At 35.4% G+C, this 19,038-nt stretch overlaps 1 protein-coding gene across 2 annotated transcripts in view; it reads left to right on the forward strand.

Moving 5' to 3' along the window:
- Positions 1-19,038, forward strand: part of rabgap1l (RAB GTPase activating protein 1-like) — a 132,210-nt gene that overhangs the window by 10,144 nt on the left and 103,028 nt on the right. Inside the window, exons 2-11 of one of the 2 annotated variants that reach the window (XM_073862236.1) lie at positions 1,823-2,003; positions 2,334-2,499; positions 3,298-3,493; positions 6,900-7,074; positions 9,304-9,464; positions 9,593-9,703; positions 10,315-10,381; positions 13,812-13,914; positions 14,905-14,943; positions 17,575-17,741. In XM_073862236.1, the coding sequence (XP_073718337.1) occupies positions 1,866-2,003; positions 2,334-2,499; positions 3,298-3,493; positions 6,900-7,074; positions 9,304-9,464; positions 9,593-9,703; positions 10,315-10,381; positions 13,812-13,914; positions 14,905-14,943; positions 17,575-17,741 (1,323 nt within the window). In that variant the 5' untranslated portion in view covers positions 1,823-1,865. Of the gene's footprint in view, positions 1-1,822; positions 2,004-2,333; positions 2,500-3,297; positions 3,494-6,899; positions 7,075-9,303; positions 9,465-9,592; positions 9,704-10,314; positions 10,382-13,811; positions 13,915-14,904; positions 14,944-17,574; positions 17,742-19,038 lie in introns of those variants that run through there. The other variant, XM_073862235.1, reaches the window with a different exon arrangement.

The raw sequence follows: 19,038 nt of genomic DNA on the forward strand, positions 1-19,038 counted from the left end.
ACATAAGGGGTTGTAGCTGTGACTGTTATGTATCTGATATGGTTTAGATTTTTTACTGCACAGTTTTTAATTCACAGTAATCGCACCATCGTGGTATCTATTAAAATGTAAATAAATAAGTGAATAAGGTTATCAGGCAGATTCATCTTTCAGTTTGGTTATTTTGTCTTTTTTTATTAATAAATCACACTTAAATATGAGTGTAGGGAGGTGAAGAATTTCTAAATGATGGCTATATGATAACATTTTTTTTCACATAAAATTGAAGCTGCAGAGGTTAAAGTCACAATGAAAATGAAATTAAAAACTTGTTTTTTGGAATATTAAAAAAATGCAAATATACTTCCTTCTTCGACACAATCTCTTTTTACTTTCAGTCACAAAAAATGGTGGGATGGCAGGGCCTGGGAAAGATGGCAGCAATTAGCAATAGCATCATGATTTATGATCCAACTTCCAATGATCCAATCATTTCTTGAAAGATGAATCCAAGTCCCGTCCTAGACTGTAAAAAAAGATGGACGACGCCCGTTCACTCTCATCCATTGGTAAAAAGTGATGCCGCCAGTGTCCCGATACAGCGCTGACATCCTGGGGCGGAGTCTGTGCAGTAGCGATTTCGGGACCAGTCCTGCGCAGTATTGAGCAGGAAGTAAAGCCGCGAAATCAAGGCCCCGCCCTCGCTCTCGCAGAACGCGCATATCACAGCTGTCAATAATGACGTGACGTGGCTGTACACACGAAACCGCAAGGGTGTCGATTTCAGATGTATCCACTTTAGGACTCGGTTTCAAAAAATAGCGGTTTCACTCTCTCAAAACGCCGGATCCGTGTGGATGAAACGGCAATACGATAACAAATTTATACGTATACAGTGATTTGCGTCTCCGTGTGGACAGCCCCTAAATTGTTTAGTTGTTCTCAAGTCCCATTGAATAACATGGGGGAGGCGGGGTTTATGACCTATACTAGGACCAGTCGCTGGGGGGCGATTAATACATTTTTGCTTGACTTTTCAGGGCTTGTGCGGCACGCTTGGTCCCGTCCTACATTTTTTTTAATTTCAGAAGCCGTTTTACTCAGATGTACGTCATGGCGGGGGTAATAAGACAATCACTATTTCTGTTTCATTGTAACGTTTTGTAGCGCTAGTCACACAATTGTTGCGTTTTATACTTTTACAATACAATATTATGGTTTGACCAATAATACTGTTATGTTGCAGTACTCCAATTAACGTGATAAAATATTGTTTTCTTATATAGTACGATTATTGTTTGTGAAACACAAGGTTAAGCTGAATTTGGGCAGCGGTTGATCTCGCAGATTTTAGCTTGATACATGAGAGCATGTTGTTAAATCAGCAGAAAGCACGTGAGATGAATCTAGCTGGTTGTTATCGTTTTCAGAAAACACAGCTGCGTCTATGAAACAGTTAGGCTTTATAATATTGAAAGCAAAGTGTTTGTTCACTTTCCTTTTCTATTTATAGGTCTGCACTGTCAAAATTTGCATCAGGACAAGGACGAATCTTGTCGACATTAACATTTCTTACTTTGTTGTTGATGTTGCACCACATTCTTTGCATGACTATATGAATCAGTTACGACTGTATAAATTAGATGTGATATGTGATAGCTGATCTACTTTTTCATCCTGTCACTAACGGATGAGTACAAGGAAGTCTTGACTACATTAAATTACATTATATCCCGGATGAGTCGCGTTACGGAAGTTCGGTGCGTTTTCAATGCAGTTTGATTGTGTGTGAAATAATAATGTGGAGCATGTATCCAGTGTGACTGGTCTGTCTGGTTGGCAGGGTTGTAGGAGCAGTCGCAGTGGGCGAACTGTCCCAGGCTATCATGGATGACAGCTCCTCTCTGGGCAGAGTAAGTGGATCCACTGAATCTGTGTCAACAGTCACCAGTGAGGAGTTTGTGCTGGTCCTACCCACCGCTGGGGGCTCACCCTCCAGCTCGGAGGGGAGGCCAAAACTAAAGGTATCTCTTTCTTTATCTCTCTCTGTTTGTGTTTTTGAAGTGTGGCTTAACCATATTTAGAGGGGGTCTCAGCCCCTTATTTGTCGGTAGTTGTGGGATTGTAATGTGGTGTATACAAAGTGAAAGTTGGGTTTTGAAATAAATCCAGAAATGACTGTAACATGCTTACCCCAAGTTCACAGTAGTGACCCAGTCTGTGCGACACCAGCTAAAGTCATTTTTATGATTTACAGTTTTCAACATAAAATCATCTTACATTATATAAAGAACATTTTAATATTTAATATTGACAGAGTAAGATTGAAATCAAACTTTGTCTCTCTCTTTCAGATGACATTGAATGGTAGTGAGCAGTTGGAGCGGGCGATGGAGGAGGTACTAGATGATGTAGGTGATGGATCTGGACCTGCAGAGGAAGCAGGTGGTCGGGAGGCTCCTGCAACACCCAGCTCTCACATCAGACCACCCAGTCTAAATCTGGACACATCTACACCGGGTAAAGTGCACACTGAAGGGCCGGGTATACTTTTTTCCGTGTCCGCGTCTGTCTCTCGTGTGCCCAGCTTTCAAAGTATACTCGGCTATGCACGGATGGCAATACAATGATTTCTTATTCAAATTATTACTTTAACAGGCCGTCAGGGCAGCACTAATTCACGACATTTACAGTAAAAATTTGCTGCCGTACCATGGCTGCAGCAGGCAGATTGATATTACCCAGTGCCCGACAATAGTCCGTACATACTCTGACTGGGGACACCAAAGATTTATTTGATATCTTAAAAAAGTCTTGTCCCCTTTAAGTTGGTTTTTGACAGTTTGCGAAAAATAGTAAATGTGAATAATGGGAGATGGAAACGCATTTCCTGAATAAATTCTGATTCGCTTCACTTCTGTGGTATCTAACATTAAATAGAGCAATGTCAGACTATGCCTGCTTCCTGCTGTGAAGCGCTAAAGTCAATGGGGGCTTTTGACTATTCACTTCCTCCCTACCTTTCAAAAACTACCTCATTCAGCTGGTGTCAAGAACAACAGAACAAAGCGTTGACCTTTGCATTTGTTAGTTTTTAGGTAACAGTGTACTGTTTGAATCATAGCAATTAAATATGATGTGTATTAACTGGCTATTTTACAATGGCTTCAAATGTGGATTGTGAAGTGTTACATAAAGTCGATCCCAAATTTTATCTCGTATTTATTTGTTATGAATAATCTAATAAGAAAAATTAATTGCATATAATTCAGTGGATGATAAAAACATGCATAAACATTTCAGTTTCTATATCCACAGAAGCGTTGGGCGATTCGACAGCGCAAGAGGAGGACAGCGTTCAGTTCAGCAAACTCTCCTATCTGGGGTGCACCTGGGTGAAGGCTCCTCGTAATGAGACCGAAGCTCAGAAAGCCATGGCCACCTTGCTGGCAGAGAGTGCCATTCCCATCCCCGTCACCCTTCACGTGCCCAGCAGTCCGGAAGGCTGCGTCAGGTCAGTTACAAACCAAAAAGATCACTAGTAGTCAATATTTTTCAAATATTTAAAAAGGTTGAAATTCATTTTGAATTCAAAATGTTCAATCTGGACTTTTGTACCCCGGTGTAAAATGTACATTACACAAGCAGCTTGTGTCACACCTGTCCCTCTTCACTTTACTTTCGATTGAATTTGTTCAGTTGGTCTGAGACAGACCTCGTTCAAGATTGGCGGTGGAAAATGTGGCCTTTCTTTGCTTTTAGCACCCTTGGCACACACACAGTGTGTGTGCTGTGTTTGTGTTCGGTGTGATGCGAGCTGCTTTTAGCTCTTGCTTTCAGGTTCAGAAATGTGATGTTGCACTTCTGTTTTCTCACCCTGTGTTTTTTTCTCAGGAACTGTGGTGTAACCTCAGGTTGAACATTTCGCTCGCCTCTGTATACGCTTTTAAAATTGCATGTAGCATTGCAGCTGTTGACGGGTCATTAGCTATTTCACAAGACAGAAAGAAGAAATGGTATCACTTTACAATAATGTGGTATTTGGTAACATTACAGTTAACAGCAGCTCAGTAAGTAGCACTGTCCACAGCAAGAAGGTCCCCGGTTTGAGCCCCGGCTAGGTCAGGTGGCCTTTCTGTGTGGACTTTGCATATTCTCCCCGTGTCAGCGTGGTTTACTCCAGGTACTCCGGTTTCCTCCCACAGACATGCAAGTTATGTGAATTGGAAATACCAAATTGATCCTCCCCTAACCTGTGTATGAATGAACTTAGCATAGATGCTGTGATGGTGTGAAGAACATAGAAAGAAAGAACATGCACTGACTATCAGTTATATAGTTTTTATTAGGGTTGTTAAAAGATAAATCGTGATTATTCACATACAAAATAAAAGTTTGCGTTTGCATAATATATTTGTGTGTGTACTGTGTGTAATTATTATGTTTATATAAATACACACTTACATTTAAGAAATATTTTATTTATGTAAATTTTTTATTTTTTTTATTATATATATAATAGAAAATAAAATAAAAATGCATGTAAATGTTTCTTAAATGCATACATGCATGTGTGTGTATTTATATATAAAGAATAATTAAACACAGTGCACACATATATATTATGCCAAAACAAACTTTTATTTTGTATGCGATTAACTGTGAATTAATCTTTTGACAGTCCTAGTTTTTATTAATGTTAATTGTGCATTAACTAAGGTTAACTTTAGATTTTTAAATGTTTTGGTAAATATTGAAAATAACACAAACAAGGATGAATACGTGCTATAGAGGTGTATAGTTAATCGTGATTAATCGCATAACAAAATAAAAGTTTGTGTTTGTATAATATATTTGTGTGTGTAAATATTATTTATGTATAAATACACTCATACATTTAAGAAATTTTTTATTTATGTAGATTTTTTATTTATTTATATGTAATAGAAAATAAAATAAAAATGCATGTAAATGTTTCTTAAATGCATACATGCATGTGAGTGTATTTATATATAAAAATGTATATACACATAGTGCACACACACATCTATATTATGCCAAAACAAACTTTTATTTTGTATGCGATTAACTGTGATTAATCTTTTGACAGCCCTAGTTTTTATTAATGTTGATTGTGCATTAACTAAGGTTGAAATTGACAACTTTAGATTTTATAAATGTTTTGGTGAATATTGAAAATAACACGAACTAGGATGAATACGTGCTATAGAGGTATAGTTAATCGTGATTAATTGCATAACAAAATAAAAGTTTGTGTTTGTATAATATATTTGTGTGTGTAAATATTATTTATGTATAAATACACTCATACATTTAAGAAATTTTTTATGTATGTAGATTTTTTATTTATTTATATATAATAGAAAATAAAATAAAAATGCATGTAAATGTTTCTTAAATGCATACATGCATGTGAGTGTATTTATATATAAAAATGTATATACACATAGTGCACACACACATATATATTATGCCAAAACAAACTTTTATTTGGTATGCGATTAATCGTGATTAATCTTTTGACAGCCCTAGTTTTTATTAATGTTAATTGTGCATTAACTAAGGTTAACTTTAGATTTTATAAATGTTTTGGTAAATATTGAAAATAACACGAACTAGGATGAATACGTGCTATAGAGGTATAGTTAATTGTGATTAATCGCATAACAAAATAAAAGTTTGTGTTTGTATAATATATTTGTGTGTATAAATATTATTTATGTATAAATACACTCATACATTTAAGAAAAAAATTATTTATGTACATTTTTTATTTAATTATATATAATAGAAAATAAAATAAAAATGCATGTAAATGTTTCTTAAATGCATACATGCATATGAGTGTATTAATATATAAAAAATTATATACACACAGTGCACACATATATTTTATGCCAAAAAAGTTTTTATTTTGTATGCGATTAATCGTGATTAATCTTTTGACAGTCCTAGTTTTGATGAATGTTAATTGTGCATTAACTAAGGTTAAACTTCAGATTTTATAAATGTTTTTTTAAATATTGAAAATAACATGATCTAGGATGAATACATGCTATAGAGGTATAGTTCACTGTTAGTTTATGTTAGCATATGCATTTAAACGATAGTTCACCCAGATATTTACATTCTGTTATTATTTAATCACCCTAAAGTTGTTACAAACCTGTATAAATGTCTTTGTTTTGCTGAACACAAAGGAAGGTATTTGTAATCGGGCAGGAAACAGAGGCACCATCGACATTTATAGTAGTGAAAAACAATAATATGGAAGTCAATGGTGCTCAAAAGCGGTTTGGTTACAAGACATTGCTAAAAATATCTTCCTTTGTGTTCAGCAGAACAAAGAAATTTATACAGGTTTGTAACAATTATGACAAGGATTTCAAACTATCCCTTTAACTAATGTAAAATACAATCTTATTGTAAAGTGTTACCAAAAAAACTAAAGGTTATTCAGTCTTGCTCATGGTAAATATTCGCTTTTGTGACTACATTTGAATTCGTTCAGCTATTGCATTGAGTGACTTTTAGAAGATTCTCTTGACAGAAATGCAATATACAGTAATACATATAACTATATTATTAGTTTTTATCTACATACGCCGCAGGTCCCCTTACATGGAAGTTGCCGTCAATGTTTCTACAGTAGCCCTAAACGGACAAACTGTAATATGTTGAGGGAGTTTTGTCACTATGTTGTCTCAGACGACGACGTGTTTGTCCTGTGGTTGCTACCGAAGCTACACTACGCGTTTAGAAAGGAAGTGGACTGAGCATTGGTTGCAATTCCAAGTCTCACCGCTTGATGCCGCTACAATTCTACCTGCTGTTCCTTTAAGTATATTGTTACAACCCTCCGAGTTTATTTTATGTCTCTTTTTCTTGTGTTATTACAGAGTTGTCGACCAGGCCACTGGAACGGAGATCGCATCTTTTCCCATCTATAAAGTGTTGTTCTGCGCACGTGGACAAGAGGGCTCTGACGAGAGCGATTGCTTTTGCTTCACTGAGAGCTACCGCAGCACTGAGGAGTTTCAAATTCATGTCTTCTCCTGCCATATCAAAGAGGCTGTGAGTTAACGCTAAGCCACATCTTAGCTTTTAAATAACTGGTCAAAGCATGTATAGATGGCTCACTGTATGCTGTCTACTAGGAGTGTAAATCGGACAGATAATTACGATTCGATACAAAATCCATGTTCTCCACCAGCGATGCGATTTTTGCCGGTACATCAAATGATTCGATTCGATTCATTTGTCAATATATTGTTTTATTTTACGTGCCTAGTTAAGCAGTTACATTTTTACTTACAAATGCAACCAAAATGTATAAGATGAACATTTAATTAAACTCTTTGGAAATAGCTCAATCTCTGTCCGAATTGGAACAACAAACTAACAAAATATGTTGTGCCAAAATGTGCAATAGTGACAATCACTGAGGTAGTTGTAGAAATAAATAATTTAATTGAAAAATAAATTAATATAAAAAATAAAGCATTACACAACATCAGATCTCATGCTGCATTCAGACCAGCCACGGTAGATGCGCCAAGCGCGAGGGATTTTAATGTTAAGTCAATGTAAAGACGCATTGACGCACTTCTGAAGGTCTCGCGGCGCGAATGGGGCGTTAAGTGCGCCGTGGTAGAATGGCGTGAATTGAGCGTTGCTGCGGCAAATGCGTGAGTTGAAAAATTTGAACTTTGGCGGGAAAACTCGCCGTGTTAACAAATCAGGAGCTTGCTCTAGTAGTGACGTGATTACAGGAAGCGAGAGCAGTCGCAGAAGCCCCTCCCATGATGCGAATTTTCACGTGAATGTCACGATGACTTGCGAATGAAGCGAGTAAACTCAAAATGTTCAAGCCCCAAACTAGACGCAGTAGACGCGAATTTGACGCCTCAAACGCGGCTGGTGTGAACCCACGGTAACAGTCAAGCAAGTGCTGGAGAGGGTCAAAATAAAGGTACCTTAAATCGATTTCTCATGTGTGGCATCGATGCATTGGATCGTTCGAAATAAAATCGATGTATCGATCTATATCGATGTATTGTTACACCCATACTGTCTACATAGAGCTCTGACCTTTGTAGTATCTGATTTGGAATACTTTATTAAATATAATTCAATCAAACATAAATTGCACAAGAGGCTTTATTATCACAGTTTTATTACCGTAGAGTTATTTAGTAAAAATCAAAGGAGGGGCTCGGATGCAAGAGCTGCTAAAAGCCACCTACGCTCTTGGCACATATTATACGTTCATCAAATATTTTTGCTTCAAAACCGCTTAATTTTGACCATTCAGAAATACCGGTTTGTTGGCAGAATCCATTAACTTTTTAATTAAAAGAAAATGCTTCCCTGCCAATGATGAGTTTTTACGACAATCCATATTTTCGCTATTATCCACCAGGTGGCATTCTTACCCAACTTATAAAACACTAAAGTCTCAACTGATCCAAAAACAGTAAAAAAAAACCTCTGTGTATGTTTTGATCATCGCTTTGAATTTTATCTCTATCAAAGTCCTTTACAAAAATGCAAAATTCTGTATTTTTGAAGGATCCTACCCATATTTGAGAGGAGATAAAAAGAGAACAAATGAAGATGGGATAAAAACTATACATATATAAACATACAAATATATCAAATGAAAGAACAGACCCTCTGCTTTCAAACAAACAATAAACAAACAAACAAAACTGGGAGAAAACGTTTCATCCTATCTATTTTTTCTCTGCTTCTAAACTCTTAAATATGGGTATTTTTCTTCAAAAATTCACATTTTTGTAACAGAAATGTGAAATAATTGCATTTTTGTAACGGAATTTTGTTAGAGATCAGAATAAGATTGATTATCAAAACATACACAGAGTTTAAAATGAGTAATCATTTTTTGCTTAAGTTTTTTTATAAATTGGTTAATAATCGCAGTATGACAGATTAACATAAAACCTCATCAGGAACACTTTTTTAGTGCAAATGTTTTCTCTTAATTGACGAGAAAACCCGTCAATGACTGGGAAAGAGTTAAATACATAACACATACATGCACAAAAATATTGGGTGAAATAATAAATTTTTAAATCATGTTGAACTGTTGTCTAATAAAGTATATTTGTGTATTTATTGAGTATTTGTTATATTGTTGCAATGCATGCTGGGAAACCTTATCAATCCCTCTGAAGCTAGCTTATAGTTTGTATGACTGTTGAAGGTGCATATTCATTACTAAGCAATAAAGTAAATATTTCAGTGCAGATGTCTGAAGCTCAACTTCCTTTCTTTATTTAGGTTAGTCGCATTCTCTACAGCTTCTCAACAGCCTTCAAGCGTTCGTCCAAAGCTGCCACTGACATGCGAGACGCTGCGTTGCCTCTGTCCCCCGATAGCGACGTTTTCACCTTCGCCGTTTCGTTAGAAGTGAAAGAAGATGATGGGAAAGGAAACTTCAGGTCGGTCTTCAATCACTTATGGGGGATTTTCAGTTCTCCAAATTCCCTCTTAATTGAAATATATCAGTTTCAGAGAAGTGATAATTATGTAAATAAAGTGTTTTTTATTGTTGTTGTTTCTTTTCTAGCCCTGTCCCTAAGGACAGAGATAAATATTACTTCAAGCTACGGCAAGGTGTGCCAAAAAAGGTGGTGGTCACCGTCCAGCAAATGAACAATAAGGAGCTGGTGATAGAGAGGTGCGTTCTGGGATACGAATGCTAGAGTTTGTGTTAGAAATTTAGCTTTAGTTCAACCTGAGCAGAAAGAATTTTATACATGTACTTGCAACATCATTTACTGTTATGCATGTCACAGATGCTTTTATACAAAGCAGCTATAAGGTATACTGTACATTAATCATTTCATGTTCAATGGGAATTGAACCCATGACCTTTTATTTCACATTATTTCCTTCCTGTATTGACATGCGGTTCGATTTAGGAAAGCAGAGTTGGGTGTTGTCATAAGCAAATAAAAATGATTAAAAGTTGGACTTTGAGTTGCTAATACATCATCTTGCTTTATAACCATTAGGCCACTATTGTCTTTATAGTCTTTAGATTAAAATATGCAATGCAATGCATGCGTTTCAGAAAGAGTTTAAAAAAGATGGGTTGTATTAAAAGTGTGATTTTCTCTGTGACCACTTGATGGCACTCTGGCCACAATAGAAAAAGGCCCTGCTTTGTAAAACTTTACAAACTTGCATGATTTGCAGTATTTTTTTTTTTATTATGTAATGTGATATATACTATATTATAAACAGTCCTGTTTACTAAATATCTCACATTCACCATATTTGTTTCAGGTGCTTTGGGATGTTGCTCAGCCCTGGGCAGAAGGTTCGAAACAGTGACATGCATCTTCTCGAAATGGTAAAACACTTTGCTGAATTTGCTGAAGTTATAATTCCTCACATACCATTAAAAACATTTATAAAGCCATATACTGTATGTGACCCTGGGCCACAAAACCAGTCATAAGTAGCATGGGTGTATTTGTAGCATTAGCCAACAATATGGGTCAAAAAAAAATGTATGCCAAAAATCATTAGGATATTAGGTAAGGATCATGTTCCATGAAGATATATAGTAAATTGCCTACTGTAAATATATCAAAAAGGTATTTATTATTAGTAATATGTGTTGCTAAGGATAAATATAAAGCAGATTTTCTCAATATTTAAATATTTTTTGCACCCTCCGATTCTTTTAAATAGTTGCATCTCGGCCAAATATTGTCCTAGACTAACAAACCATGCATCAATGGAAATATTATATATTAATTTATATTTCAAAAATTGGTTTTGTGATCCATGGTCACACATATCATATACAAATGTCTCACATCTGGATGCACTATACTGTTTTAAATTCTTTCCGTTAGCATTTTTAGTAACACATGATGGCTATACAGGATTGTTTTATTCATTCGCAAGGCAGTTTTACATCGGTCCCAAGCAGTTGAATTGGCAGTTCAGTCAAGCGTAATTTAGTTCATGGGTGTTGAGTCAAAAATCTACCACGACTGCACTTCTTTACCCTGATTAGTTACATCTAATCTTAATTTGATTTATTAAAAACTGTCAGTGTCTTCCCGTCAGTTAACTTCATGATTTTTCTCCAATAATGCAACCAATCTTAAATTTTCATGAATTCACTGCAATGTGCCACTACTACTACCCTTTTCTTTTATATAATGTAAGTCATTACAAAATGACTTTGTTTGATGCATTCAGTTCCTCTTTAAAAAAATTGTAACGATTATGTGTTAGAAGTGGCCGCAGCAGCTGCGTTTTTGCTGGTAGCATATACATATATATATATATATATATATATACATTGTTCGAACATGCAATAAAAAAAAATATATATATATGTATATATATATATATATATATATATATATATATTTTTTTTTTTTATTACATGTTTGAACAATGTTAGAAAGCTTATATCTCTAATGTAATGTAAACAGGTGGGAGGAAAATGTGTTAATACATTAGGGGCATATATCAGTGCCATTGCTTTGTCTCAAGATGCACATCAGTATTGTTTTTTGTTAGGTTTGATTGTAAAAAACTACTTTAATGTCCTAATATAACTAAGGCCTAGTGTCCTGGATTAATCTAAACCCTGTCTGGGAAACCGCCCCTAATGTATTAAGACATTTTCCTCCCTCTTGTTTACATTACATTAGAGATATAAGCTTTCTAACATTGTTCGAACATGTAATAGCTGTCTACAGAACAATGCAAAAAATTTGTTTTGTTTTTTAAAAAAAAAGAAAATCAAGTAAGTTTATACTTAAATTAAGTACAAATTAGGGGTGGGCGATATGACCAAAATCTTCTATCACGATAGGATTAATTTTGTATCATTATAACAATATGTATCACGGTAGAGTTTTTTATGTTTTAATAAGGTTTAAATCTTTAATATCATAGAAATGTTCATAATTCTCACAAAAAACATATACAAGCATAGAAAGAAGATAAAAACAAACAAAACTCAAGCTCTCTGAAGATAAACAGTCAATGGTATAAGAATGATAATAAATAATTATGCATGTATGTATAGGCCTATATATTTTTTTTTATTTAAGGTAGAAAAGTGATTTAATCAGGAGCAGTGAGAGATTTTTCTCTCAATGCTGTTTGATTAACATGAGTGACAGATAGGGGCAAAATTAGGTAACTTCCTCTTTAAAGGGACACTTCACCCATTTGCATAAAGCTTTGTATAGTTAGAACCCCAGTCATGTTTTTAAATGGTCGTGCATCATTTTCTCAGTTGCCGCTGAGACAGGAGAAATACAGATTTCAGTGCTGCACTTCCTTCTTTCAATGATGTAAAAATCATCATTTTGCATCATTGAAAGCAGGAAGTCCAATATTTTTGTAGATGGAGTGAGACTACAAACACCCCTTTTCTCGGTCATATAGGCACCAAATTCGAAATGTATGTTACATTTTGACTACAAATATGACGCCCTTTCAATAAAGATTAATGTTTCTACGGGTGAAATGCTCCTTTAAGACCAAAGTCCGGATCCAATACACTGTTACACATGCGCTTTCTCTTTAGCTAACTGGTCTAACTGGTCGTGTTTAAGACGGGAATTTTGACGCATATATGTATTTAAGGCCAATAAACCGGAAAAATGCTCACGAGCAGCGGTTGCGCGACTTGCGCGCTCCTCACAGACAGAAAGAGCAGCGGTCTTGTCCACACACAGAAAGAACGCGCGCATACAGATCTGTTGTCCGTGTTTCAATGACTTAAAATAATAATGTTTTAAAACTGCAGTGCTTGAATACGTGTACAAACGTTACGTTTTCGCGACCACGCGCACAGGAGCGTGACGTGGGCGCGTAATCTCGATAGAATCGATAGAAACGATAGTCCAAAATCTCTACCGGTTGACAAAATGCTACCGGTTAATTATGTCTACCGGTTTATCGCCCACCCCTAGACTACAAATATCTGCCAGTGGGGTAAAAAAGGAACTTGAATTACGAATTTTCATTTCGTTTTCAGAAAACAACACTTAATCTCTCATGTCATTTTGCTTCTCAAGTAAATATATCTTAATTTCAGAGTTTTTAGAAATTGTATACTGGACAGGACGAAAAAAAATTTAGTACTGTAAGACATTTATGTTTTTATATGTTGTTTAAAAGTTCCTTAAATGTTTTGCAAAAATACATTTGCAATGCTTTTAACCATATGTATATTTTTATGCCCATTTCTTTTAGTATCTATATATGTGACCCTGAACCACAAAACCATAAGAGTCAATTTTTTTAAATTGAGATTTTTTTATATCACCTTAAAGCTGAATAAATAAGCGTTTCATTGATGTATTGGTTTGTTAGGATATACAATATTTGGCCGAGATACTCCGGACTATTTGAAAATCTGGAATCTGAGTGTGGAAAAAAATATATTAAGCAATTCGACTTTAAAGTTGTCCAAATTAAGTCCTTAGCGACACATATTACATACATTTTAAAATATTTATGGTAGGAAATATACAAATATCTTCATGGGACATGATCTTTACTTAATATCCTAAATGATTTTTTGGCAATAAACAATAATTTTGAGTCATACAGTGTATTTTTGGCTATTGCTACAAATGTACCCGTACTACTAATGACGTTTTTTTTTTTTGGTCCAGGGTCACATACTAGTCTCGTAAATCATATCAAACAAGATATAACTCATTTGAACAGTTGCATTAAAATTTCATTATACTGTACGTGTGCTCTATATACTACCGTGCCTGTGTTTCTGCTTGAAGGAGTCCATGGGGAAAAACGCTGATGGTAAGGCGTATGTTATCACTGGGACCTGGAACCCAAACACTCCAGCTTTCCAGCCACTCAATGAAGAGACACCGAAAGGTGAGACCTGACCCACGATCCTGTGAAGAAGTGGATATTTTGAATGCTTGTGTTTTTTGGCATCACTGTGGTCAACGAGTTTAAAGGTTTTTTATTTAACATTTTTATAACAGCAGCTTTTCATTTCACCCATAAATATGTAATATCTTTAAGTGCATTTTAAGAAGAAAAAAAAATTTTTTTTATTGATTTAATTACATTCCAGCTTTTTAGATTACGCTTCAGTTTAATGTGTTTAAAACGACATGCCTAATTTCTTCTCTGCGTGAATTGAGTTTTTTCATTTCTAGCCTGCGTTTTATTACACTTGCGCTAAAGTTAGCTTGAATTTGTGTTCGTTTGTAGGTTTTAATGATGTCTCCCACCGTTGATTTTCTTTTCTGTTTCTATCAAGACACTATATTTGGCTCAACTTAATCGTAATTGGAATCTTTTTCTCTCGTAAATCTGTAAGTTTTGCTGGTCTTGTTTCCCGTTAATTGAAATAATAAACCCCCTTTAGTGTGAAACAGGATGTTTTTTTTTCTAGTTCTCGCTGATCTGTGACTTGTTTTACCAAACAGTTTACTTTCTCTTTGTAATAAGAGTGCACACCTAAAAATAATACTGTGGTTCCCAAACTGGGTGGTACAAGATGGAGCAAGGGGGGCACCAGTTTTAAGACATTTTATAAATTACTTTATCATAAATAAATACAGCTACCAAGCAACAGCACTTAATTATATCATTTAGTATGTTTTGTTAAGCTTGAGATTGTTTTATGTTATGAATTTTCGTTGGGGGGCCATGAGGGGATGCACCCTACACAAAGGGGGGCACACTCTGAAAAGTTTGAGATCCACTTCTTCTCTGAACACAATTTCTCCCCGAAGTTGATCATTGATAAATAACCAGTTTATACTATTGCTTTGGAAGATAAGTTTTTTTTACATTGGAGTAAATGAAATGTTCAAGATGAAAATGTAGACTGCCTTTGTGTTTGACCTTTAGTCTTGGAGTTGGTTGAATATGGACTACATGTGCAGCATGGTAATTATGCTCAAAAAACTACATGGCACAATAAGTAATCACAGTTCAACATGTAAATCGCCATCTTTTACTGTGCTGCATTTAAAAGCAATATGATATATCACACAAAATGCATTTAAAGGGATAGTTCACCCGAAAATGAAAATTGTATCATCATTTACTCACCCTCATGTTGTTACAAATCTGTAAAAAATTATTTGTTATGATGAACACAAAGATATTTGTAATGAAGCAGGAAACAGAAGCACCATTGACTTCAATAGGAGGGCTCGGAAGTGCGACCAAAATGCTTCTTAAATTTAAAGAATTTTTACATTTCTTTTGGTGTGTAAGTGTGTATTATGTTAACAATATGCAAAAGGTACAATCCCCAAAGTAAACATCATAAAACGTAAATCTCTTTTCTTGGACTGCAGCAAACACATGGATTGTAGGCAACAGTTTACTTCTTAGGATTGGTGATGTAGACAAGACCGACATTATCATAATTCCTCCCCTTCGGTCTCGCAGCCTGTAAATTAACTCCTGTTAACATTGCATTGTGAGCGAATCTTTCAAAAATGGTAAGGAGCGTCACATTTCCGGCTGACGTCAGAGATATTCACACCAATCATAACGTACAGATTAGCTGGCCAATCAGGGACAGCGCTTTTCAAATCCATGCGTTTCAGAAAGAGAGTGAAATCTGAAGCTACAAAAATGTACGGTATGTCTAAAATAATGTGTTTTTTAACTATAAACCACGCAAAGGGGGCATGGCAATCAAGGGGCGGGGCGTATGCGTCATAATGAAAATTAAACTATTTTTATTTAAAACACTCAAATAAAACGTAATTTTGAAGAAACTATGACAGAAAATGAACACATTCTAGCTTATTAATGAATTAAATGTTTTTAACAGATACCTCCAACGAAAATAGCTGCGTGATGAAATTAAACTAAAGGGTTAATAAACACAAACTAAAGCAGATGTTGTAGAACGTCAGGCAAACGATGAATGATAGCGTGAAGATTGTAAAAACAGATTATTTCCCACTATTAATTACATTATCTTAAAGGAGTGTAACTACTGTAGCATGTAAATAATGCACATAAATAAAATGAGCAAGAGTGCTCAACAATTATATCCAATCTAGCTAGCAGGTTCCTCAAACAACAAAATCACCAGCTAACTTCTTTAAATTTGCAATAACTATAGACTAATACAATAATAGGCTTAAATAAACCCCAAAACATAAGTCCACTTACAGTTCTCACGGACACGCGTTTTATCAACTGGCTATCCTCCAGACATGACGGAGCACGTCTATCTCATTTCAGCCGTGTGGCGCGCATGCACCCTCACGGTGTGAAGCACTTCAGCGCTATTCTCCGAGAGGTTTTATCAACTGGCTAGTTATCCTCCAGACAATGACGGCCTTTTGTGCAGCAACTTTTTTTTATTTTGAGACCTAGTTAAGGTGGTAGGGTTTCCCAGCTAAGGCAGGCCACCCGAACTGCAAAGTGCTGCCGGAAACCCTGCAGACCTGCTGTCAGAGTTCACGCAGATTTCTTTGTTTCATTGAGAAACGCGATCGTCAAATACACACTGACAACCTCAAAATAAAAGTTTGTTTAAAGTAATGAAGTTTACAGAAATATATTACTGTTGTGTTGTATAGTAAAATCTACTTTTGAAATATAATAAAAATAATGATTATAAATTATTTGCATTTCTTAAGTAATATAATTCCCCTCAAAGATTTGTACTTTCATTTTTAATTTAAACAAAGTTTTGTTGTGCAGCACTTTGACAAAAAATATAAATATAAATTTTTGTTTTTTATTTGAATATTTTAGAAAAGGTACATTTTTTAATTTTACGAATTCAATTTATTAAACATGTTGTTTGATAAGTAAAATGTAATAAACCATTAAGGAAAATGAAAAGTGAAAATACAGAACCCAAAAAATGAACTAGGATTTGTGAAAATTAAAAACTGAATTTAAAATAAACTATTTAAAATAACATATTAAATGGTTTTTATAGGGCCCCGTGAATCTACATGTTTTAAATGGCTATGGCAAATAATTCGAGTTCAAGCTTTTAATCTTTTTTAAAAGTTGTGGTGCTCCTATCATTTTCAATGGATGCTTCTACATTTTTGCTGGTGCTCATAGCTTTTAAATTTGAGAGCACCGGTGCTACCCATGCTACCCATTAAAAAAGTTTATTTTGAGCCCTGCATAGTAGGGCTCAACAGTTGCTCAAAATATCTTCCTTTGTGTTCAGCAGATATACAGGTTTGTAATAACATGAGGGTGAGTAAATGATGACAGAATTTTCATTTTTGGGTGAACACTCCCTTTAACGTCTATGGGCAACACCATGTTTCCACATTAACTAAAAATAATGTTGTTATAGTATTTCAGGATTTGATCATAATCGGATAATTAAAAATGGTGGCACATTATTATTGACTAATGTTATTCTTCCCCACCCACACGACATTGGTTACATCAGCAAAAGTCTTTTTAGGGGTCACAGTTAGAGGTTTTAGAGGTTTTGTCATGAAGTGGTTAACGAGGCTCGTATTTTAGGCCAAAATCATAAAAGTTTATCTCAAGCATTGACTGATGTTTCCTCTCCAGACAAGCAGGTGTACATGACGGTTGCTGTGGACCTGGTGGTGACTGAGGTTGTAGAGCCCGTTCGGTTCCTCATGGAGGCACTGGTGAGGGTCTACCCAGCTAATGAGAGGTTCTGGTATTTCAGCAGGAAGGCATTTTCAGAGACCTTCTACCTCAAACTCAAACAGGTACACTCCACACCCAGAAATAATCTTGTGAATATATTTGGAACCACACTGTAAAAAAAGATTTGTTGGTTCAACTTAAAAAAATTAGTTATCTGTTGCCTTCAAATTTTGAGTTAATTCAACTTAAAAATATTAGTTATAATAATATTTTTAAGTTGAATTAACTCAAAATTTGAAGGCAACCAGATAACACTTTTTTTAAGTTAAACTAACTTTTTACAGTGTATCGTTTTGGCTCAAATTTTGGATACTTCGATTCCGGTTCCTCCAAAATGGAAACTGCTGATGAGCAATCATTGGCTCGAAAATAATGGCTCCACGGCTCATTGAACAAACCTTAAGGAAGTGAGCTTTTGCTTTTGTGAAGTGTGAATAGAAGCTGTAACTCTTGATGCTGTGAAGCGGCAAATGGAGGCTTTGTATTCTTCGTAGCTTAATAGGAGGACTGGTGCTCATTATCATGCTGAAGTAATTAGGGCTTGCAGGCTGCATCTCTGCCTGATTGCCTCTGTAGTTATCTTATCACAGAATGAACGAACGGCAGGGCTGCACTTAAAAGCTAATTAAAAGATAATATTATGGCGTTAGTGATAGGCCCAGCCCATTCTTCGCTTTATTTTATTATTTCGTATTTGTTTGTGTCGCTCATTAGGCGAGAGGAATTAGCGCGTAATTATTCTGGCTGTAAACATCATTCTTCGTCTGTAGTACAGTTCCACTTCGCAATTAAAAACACGAGAGACGGTTTACGTAAGAGACGTGCACGGAGAAAGAATTGAGAGCTGAATCCCCGCAAACCACATTAGCGGCTGATTCAAGAGAGGGCTCTAACATCACTTGTTTCGGTTTCTTCCCGTGCATGTAATTACTTATTTGTCGCTTCCCCTCAAGGAGTAGCAAAGGTGAAGCTAAGTTTGGATGCTGCACTCCAGCACACCAGGCTCTTAAAGGAATAGTTCACCTTAAAATAAAATTTACTCATTTCCATGTTGTTACAAACTTCTTTGTTCTGATGAACACAAAGGAAGATATTTTAAGGAATGTTTGTAATCAAATCGTTCGAGAGCCCCATTCACTTCCATTGTATTCTTTTTCCTATTATAGAAGTGAATGGGGCTCACGAATGCTTTGGTTACAAGCATTTATCAAAATATCTTCCTTCATGTTCATTAGAACAAAGAAATGTATACAGGTTTGTAACAACATGAGAGTGAGTAAATGATGACAGAATTTTCATTTTTGGGTGAACTATCCCTTTAAATTTTAAATATAAATTGTTTTCTTCCAAAATCGCATC

Source organism: Misgurnus anguillicaudatus, chromosome 23 (assembly GCF_027580225.2).
Source record: "Misgurnus anguillicaudatus chromosome 23, ASM2758022v2, whole genome shotgun sequence".
In the NCBI taxonomy this organism is placed as follows: domain Eukaryota; kingdom Metazoa; phylum Chordata; class Actinopteri; order Cypriniformes; family Cobitidae; genus Misgurnus; species Misgurnus anguillicaudatus.